Here is an 8,145-nt window from a genome sequence, read left to right as displayed (position 1 = left end):
TCTCGATACTCATAGGCCGGGTCGTTTCCGCCACGGAAATTTTAATGTTTTGTGCAAACACATTTGTCTTTACCAGCGTTTTCTACATTAAGTACACCCGATCAAAAATCTGTTTAACTGTCTAGAACTTTTCATGTTCTTGGAAATTTAACAAAGTCCACCCTATTCATATATTCTGATATTAATGCTGTCACTGCGACAGTCAATTTTTATATTTCTATCATAGACAATCAATAGAATAGTACTAGTTATCAAGATTTAACGCTTAAACGTTCAAATTTTCCGTCCTCATATGAAATGTTAGAGATTTTTCAAGATTTTTCTGAACAAAACAATATTTTGATAATCTGTTAGTTTGAACGAGGGAGGAAAATTATATTAAGGACATTTTATGTATCAATAACAAAAGATTTTCAAAAAAAAAAAAATAACAATATAACTTTAGATAATACAAATCTCAAAATAAAACAATCATTTCGTAACTTATTTTCTCATGTAAAAAAGTTAATGTCTAATGCTCATGTTTATATCTTATGTTTAAATGTATTTCAATCAAATCTGCTAAAACCTCCAATTATATTTTTCAAGAAAAAGAACGGTAACTCAAGCAGTATGAATTTATTGATAAAAAATCTTAACAAATTGGTGTTTCAATACGCTTGTGTGTGTAAAAAAAAAAATTAAAGCAAATGCCATGGGTCATTCCTTACCCTTGGACAAAAGATAAAATTAAATCGATTTGTTGATCAGTGTATATTTATTGCCTTAATTAACCACAAGCAAGCACTGGTGCATGTTCCAAAAACGAAGAAGCTTTAGCAAAGTTAACATTAATAGACTGTTGTTTTTATCCAAAAATGTATTTCATGTGAACATCCATAGTAACAGAATCTTTATCTCTATTTGTATATTAACATGAATTGTCACAGTATAAACAAAAAACTGCGACAAAATGTTTTCTTGACCTTATGAGGTCACTCGCTTTGAATTCAATCGTTGTCGATTGAAAATTTCGTATAAAACAATTAATAATCATTAATAAACAAAAATGACAAGTATGACAAGAGGTCCGCAGGCCTTGACGGTCACCTGAGTCCTATATTCCTCAGATTGACATGTCAGTATCATGTTTGTATTTTAAGCTTCATTTTGAAGTTTAAATCCTATTTTGAGACTCTGCTGGCTGTTAGCTTGCTGTTATTGTTTAATGTTTTAAAAAAATAATCATTCATAAAAAATGGAGTTAGGGGTTCAAGAGTTAATCTTTTATTAAATTCACAGTTATTTATATTGCACACAAAACGAATACACCTTATTTCTACAAGTATATATACAATGTACAGGACTTTAAAGATTTACTAAAAAAGAATTTATATTTATATCAATATTGCCCTGTGACAATTTACCATATAGTTTTCAAGATGAAGTTAAAATAATTATTGCAAATGCTTGACACACAACAATTACCCGAAGTAAAAATAAATGTTCATTATATAGCCATATTTATCATCCCCCTCCCTCTCCCGACCAAAAGCCTCAACTACTGCCCCGTGGTCTTGGTAGTGAATTTCACAATTTAACAACAGGACATCTATACTAATATATTAAAATAATAGACTCGAATTTTTGGGCTTTAATACCGAGAAATCGGAAGAGTACTGTCTCCTGTTTTATTTATTTTAAACATCATTGGTACTTGAAGATTACCAATTTGTTTTTAGTTTTTCTCAATCAAGCTTCGCTAATCATTAATCAACGAAAATTCCTTTTAGAAATCCGAAAATCATCAGGATTTTTGGATTTTACAATCTTGCGCATGTGCTTTACATTCACGCTAAATCACGGGAGGCTCTTTTTGTTATGTTTCCACAATATCACATTTGCATGGACATTACAAATATGTGTAAAATTTCATTGAAAATTTGTCATATATTCTATTCGTTACAGGAAATACGGGAGATAACTCTAACTCAGTGCATTCAATATGAAAAATCCCGAGAGTTCTGAATGTCATGAATGGTGTGTAAATTTGAAGCAAGTAAAAAACGTTGGTGAACAGTGTAGAATTCTTCATTAATATGAATTAAATTTTTAGATGAAAGGTATTTAAAGCTTCAAAAGGGTTTGCTATGAAAATTTGTTATTTTTTAACGCAGCTTCATTAATTTTTTCAAAAATCGTTTCGGAGCGATTCTGCATGTTTTGCTCATTACGGGTATATGAGATGCATTTTAACAAGGCCTGTTCCGAGACACAGTTAGATTATTCTAACTTAGCAGAGTGTAGTGAAATTAATAGCATTAATGTAGGCTAAAAGCTTGGTTATATAAATGTCAACAATACGGTGTTTCGATGTATCTATTTCGTAAATGTCCGATATCATATGCAATGTCAACCCGTGCAGTCTAGTTATAATCATAATAACATCTCCCATGTATTTAATCATAAATCAATACATTTTCACTATTCGGCCATATGGAACGCCTGATCCAGGGACCATGAATTTCACAATTTTGGTAGACGACTTCATGGACAGCAACCGTGCATTTAGTATTTTCTCAAATATATATGGGATTAGAGAAGAGGATTGTTTAAGATTTAATATGTTTTGACCTTATGGCCAAATTGGCCCTGACCTAGCTAAAGGGCCTTAACTCCTGACCTAGGGGCCATGGATTTCACAATTTAGATAGAGGATTTCATGCACATCATAACTAAGCAAAGGGTTTTTCACAAACATGTAAGGGGGTAGAGAAGAAGAATTTTAAAGAATTATCAAATTTTGATATAAGGCCGTATTGGTCCCACCCTAAGGTCTGAGTGCCTGACCAAAGGACCATTAAATGCATATTTTAGGTAGAGGGTTTCATGGACATAATAACCATGCATTTAGATTTTCTAAGACACAAATCCATATGGGAGTAGAGAACTATATGGCCATATTGTTCCCACCCTAGGGCCTGAACCCCTGACCCCAGGGACCATATACCATAATAATGAATTCAGTTTTCCCATGCATTACACAATTTAGATTCCTCTAACCATTGAAATGCTTTATAATAAAAAATTTAATCATTGACCATGTAGTTTGAAGCAGAAGTTAAATTTGTTAACGAACGAAGCACGGCGGCGGACGAAGACCAATTGCAATAGGTCACCTGAATGATTCACTTGACCTAAAAATTCAGGTTGTTTAGTTTAAAATAACTCAAAAATTCAGTTTGTTCAGTTTAAAAGTACTCATTAAAATACAATAATTTATTATAGATTCTTAGCTCATGTGTATCTTAATCTTAATGTGTATCTTAATTCTACATTTAAATTATCTATTTATTCATTTTTGTTTTGTGATATTTTAAAATCACTGTAAAACGTCAAAATACTAGTGAATTTGTACTTTTTTCTTTGTATTATGCCAGCTACCTTAGAGGATTACTTCTCGTATTAAACGTTTTTCGGGATGTGTCTTAACTCCGAAACTTTGTCAGATGACGGTTGTTTTCACCATGAATGAATCCGGAGTGAATTATGACAATTTACAAATCTTACGCGTTGATGTTACTGGAAACGATTTTAATTTCGCGTGTATAAAATTTCACGATTTGCTCTGTTGGTACCTTTCACTGTACTTAACTTAACGTATAATTAGATTTCCTGTTATAATATAATCATATTAACTTTATCAAATATAATTCTTATGAATAATGAAAATTACTAACAATAACTGTCTTTTTATTTGCTAAATGTTTTACAAGTGTTATAATAGGAAAATACTTTCTATGTGTTTTGTTCTTTTTCTGAAGAGTAGTCTGGCTAAGTAAGTTAACGGTCTTAACCCGTGTAATTGCTACCTGAAAATAATTCTGTCATTAACGCACAGTGTTCACGGTGGATGAATGTTCGCCAAAAATGGTCTAATCGCAAACACAGTGAAAATAAAAGCACTTTAATGGGTTTTTTTTCTCGCCTACAGTTTATAATGAACAAGTTCGAAGTGAAATGTGACAACAAATGAAATAAAAAGTATGTTCACTGGAACCAGCTATAGAAATATGGAATGATATGCTATTTAAAGCGAGCATGCAACTCGTGATGAATTATACAAGCATTCCAAAAATACATTCGCAAATTCATGCAGAAACAAAGGATAACATCTATGATAATTTAATCAGATCAAATTGAATTTGAATTTAACCACGCGCCGATCAAAATCATCACCTCGTGATACTTTAAGAATGATTTCTTATTCCCTAAATGAAGCGGGTCCACTTTTTACAGTTTTGAAGAACTGTACTACAATTACAATGGATCGTGCAGACAAACTAAGTAACACTGGTGAAATGTTTGATTGTATTATAATTAGGTCATCTGAATTGTATAGACCTGATGTAATATATGAGTGGGTCATACATGTACTTGGTTTTTCTAAGTATAAAAAAAAGCAAAAACAAAAACCCCAAGTACTTGTTTTTTAAGCGCGCCTTGTTGTCACATCTCTCTTTATTTCCTTCGTTTACACAGGGTACGTATCTATAAAGCTTCCCTCTCCAGAAATAGTTCTATATAACTAAAAAAAGATTGTTATATACAGTACCCTTATTTATTGCTGTATCTTTTTTATTTTAAAAACACAAACAAAATAACAGTCGAACAAATATATGCATGGCTTAAAATAAAGCAAGAATGTAGACATGACAGTAAAAATGCATGATAAATCTTCGAAAACTTAGGAGTTAATGTTCGGCGACACGTTGATCAATTTCTCTAGTGAGATTTGTAGAAGTCTTCAAATCAGCGTTTACTTTAATAAATTGGACGTTTGATATTAAATCAAATTATATGAAGAAATAATTCATATGGTGGACAGTTTTCTATATTTTAAAAACAATTAACGTTCATGGAGATGTTTAGATATGCATTGAAAAAAGGTAGACACTAATTAATCCAGGTAGATATTGATCCCAGGTAAATATTTTAAACATAGACAAGTGAAGCATGATAAGATGACTTAACTTGACCTTTTAAGCACGTAATCTTTGAAACTGCTAACGATCATAAAAAAAATCTGGAAATATAAATTGCATATCAAATTAGTCTAGATATGGATAGAACAATTTTAAAGTGCAGAGTATCATACTGTTTAGACGCGTTGGTTTTATTCCTTTATGTCTATCGTACACAAGAAAATGGATAAGAATTTTATTCAAAACGTAATCTTTCAAAAACAGTAAAATGTGCATTTCAAATACAAAATACATTAGAATTCAAAAGAAAATTCACTGACATTCCCTTATTAATTACGGACAATGCTTATGTTAAAATGAAAAGCATAAAACGCTCATATTCAGAAATACTAATGTTTGTCACACGGACAAATGACCTGCTATACCAAATAGTTAGTCCAAATGAAAGTAGATATTTCACGGTCTCTTTGCACATTTCAGTAAATTTTTAACGTCATTTCGGAAACGTCTGTTGAGGAAGCTATAAATTAGAGGGTTGATTGCATTGTTTACAAAATAAGATTTTGAGAAAAACTTGTACACGACCTCTGTATCGTGTGACATATTGTCTTCAATGTCCTTCTTAATGTTTCTGATGATCATGATAATCAGAAAAGGGAGATAACTGAGAATAAACGCGACAGTCACGGCAACAAAGATGGTTGTTGTGCGCGTGACGCGCATACTGTTCATTTGTCGTCTGCGATGTTGAGGCGTGGCGTCAAGCATTGGATGAGCCTGACTAGGACAAGATCCGCTTGTGTTTTCTTCGGCTATGAAATGAACGTTCATGGAGTAGGTCGATACCGGGTCATTAGTTCTGGTTCGTTTTAACGAGATTCCTTTGCGAATAAATATTGAGATTCGGACATAAACGAAAATAACAAACACAACGGATACTACGAAACACACCATTATTGCACTGTAGTAGAGGAGTGGATAAATGGTTTCCCTCATTTCGTCCGCGGTAGAACAGTCCTCCCCTTTAACACCGGGAATCCCCAAGTCGACCGTCTTCTTTCCGAAAACCACCGCGGCGGGCCACCCGATGACCACGCCCATTAATATTGCTCCACCGCATAGCCGCTTTACTGTGGAGTTATTGAAATGTTGTCCCAATTTACATATACGCTTGTATCGGTCAATAGATATTGCAACTAAAGTCAGTGCTGATCCCATCCCAGAAAGTGATTCTATAGTTCGGAGCAGTTTGCAAGCCGCGGGGGCATAAAACATATAGGGGTACCTCAAGTCAGCGATTTCTACCGGGATACCGATCACACATGTTAATAGATCCAGAAAAGCCAGATTTAGGATGAAGTAATCCGGGGAAAGCTTGGTCTTTTTTCTCAAATACACAATACACACCAAAACATTACCGAATATCCCACAGAGCATTAAGGTGAACAGAAATACGATCACAGGTAGAAACCTTAGGGCTGCCTGGTCATTCAATTCCTGGAGGGTCGGATAAGAAATGTTTTGAGAAACATTTGAATAAGAAATATTTTGAGAAACATTTGTTGAAATATTCATCTCCGGGCGGTTTAAACATTAAATCTAGCGCTATTTTAATTTAGCAGATGAGATGGTTGAATGGTCATATTCAACGCAATGGAATGATAGGTCTTACACTTCACTCGGCGCACTACCACAAAACGGGACATAAATACACTCCATAGTTGTTGAATGACACAGCCGTGTAAGCTCCACACAAAAGTCTTTATCTCTGAATCTTCTCAAGAGGAATCTTATGAAATAACAGAGTCTCTTTCACGAGTAATAAGGAAGCACACGGATATATATAAAAAAAAAAACAACTTTATGCAGGCGGGTTTAAATGTCCTGCACAGTGAAATAGTTTCCCTCATTCCCCGTCTACTGTCAAAAAGTTATCAGGAGAGGGAATACCCTTCTTGTTTCACGAGGTTTAAAGTTCCCCGGATAGATAACGGCTCCACACCGTGTCCAGACCAGACCCACAATCTCTGTTTTAATACCCACGAGATCGGGAGTTTTAAATTTAGTACAAAGTACAAGTATGTACGGTCAAATAGCGAAAAAGAAGTTTAAAAGCCCACTCGAAGGGGATTAAATAAATACCGAAACCAACTATTACCAAACATTTAGAGTGCAGTTTGAAACAGTCATGAGGTTTTATGATCAGGGTTTTGAATTATACTTTCGGTTAAAATGTCAGAGTAATGTTTCAATTTACAAAATTGTCAAAATGAGTCCTTAATTAGAGCTACCATGTCATCGACCTGTCATGTTTCATGTTCAATGCAGTTTAGTATGTGACCCGGTTGAGCATAGCATCTCCTGGTATTTAAACATACAGGGGGCGGATCTAGAATTTTCAAGAGGACTGATAATTAAAACGGTACTGTAGTTTTAACCCTTCTTATGTGGTCGGAGGTGGATCTAGATTTTTAATCAAAGAGGTGGGGCTCGAACTACTGATTACATTTTATTCAAATGAAGAAAATTGGACTGAAGTGTTAAATAATGTAAGCGTTTAACAAGGGGGTCATCCCTGCCGATCTCACTATCATAATGATTAAAATGGTCAGCTTGCCCAATAATATAAAAAATATTAAGTGAAAAACAATAGATATGAACAAATACATTTTACAAACCCATAAACAGAAAAGAAATTATAACAAACATAAAAATTAAAATGCTGCAGAGTGTGTATATCCTTAATGCTCTAGACCAGGATATGTGTTTTGATTTGTTAATGTTTTGGAGAATGGAGCACTTATAAGTGTCTGTAAGTATTTTATCCGAGGGTTCTAAGTATTCCGCGTGGTGATATGACACAAACTTCACGCTGACGGATGAATCAGAAGTACTTACAGTGACTGCTAAATGTAAATACACATATATACCACAGGTACTCTTTCTAGGAACTGAGTACCAAGGAGCACAGATCTATACACTTGTTATCTATTTATAGACCGGTTATTGAAACTCATGGCATGTCCAACATCTGATTTCATTTTATTTGTTGAACATTTCCATACATACTGTAAAATATTTTAACTTTGAATGAGAAAACGCTAGCGCTGTTTTTAAATTTAATTAGTTATTTTAAACAGTTAATAATTATGCTTCAATTGATTTTTTTTATTGGCAATTC

The 8,145-nt window shown here is 33.6% G+C and overlaps 1 protein-coding gene across 1 annotated transcript; it reads right to left on the bottom strand.

Annotated features, from left to right (window-relative positions):
* Window positions 1-5,185: 5,185 nt before the first annotated feature.
* Window positions 5,186-7,119, bottom strand: LOC128184916 (orexin receptor type 2-like). Its single transcript, XM_052854553.1, has one exon. The coding sequence runs from the start codon at window positions 6,537-6,539 to the stop codon at window positions 5,421-5,423; it is 1,119 nt and encodes a 372-aa protein (XP_052710513.1). The 5' UTR covers window positions 6,540-7,119; the 3' UTR covers window positions 5,186-5,420.
* Window positions 7,120-8,145: the final 1,026 nt, after the last annotated feature.

Source organism: Crassostrea angulata, chromosome 5 (assembly GCF_025612915.1).
Source record: "Crassostrea angulata isolate pt1a10 chromosome 5, ASM2561291v2, whole genome shotgun sequence".
Lineage (NCBI taxonomy): Eukaryota > Metazoa > Mollusca > Bivalvia > Ostreida > Ostreidae > Magallana > Magallana angulata.
This window is presented reverse-complemented; position numbering and strand designations above follow the sequence as displayed.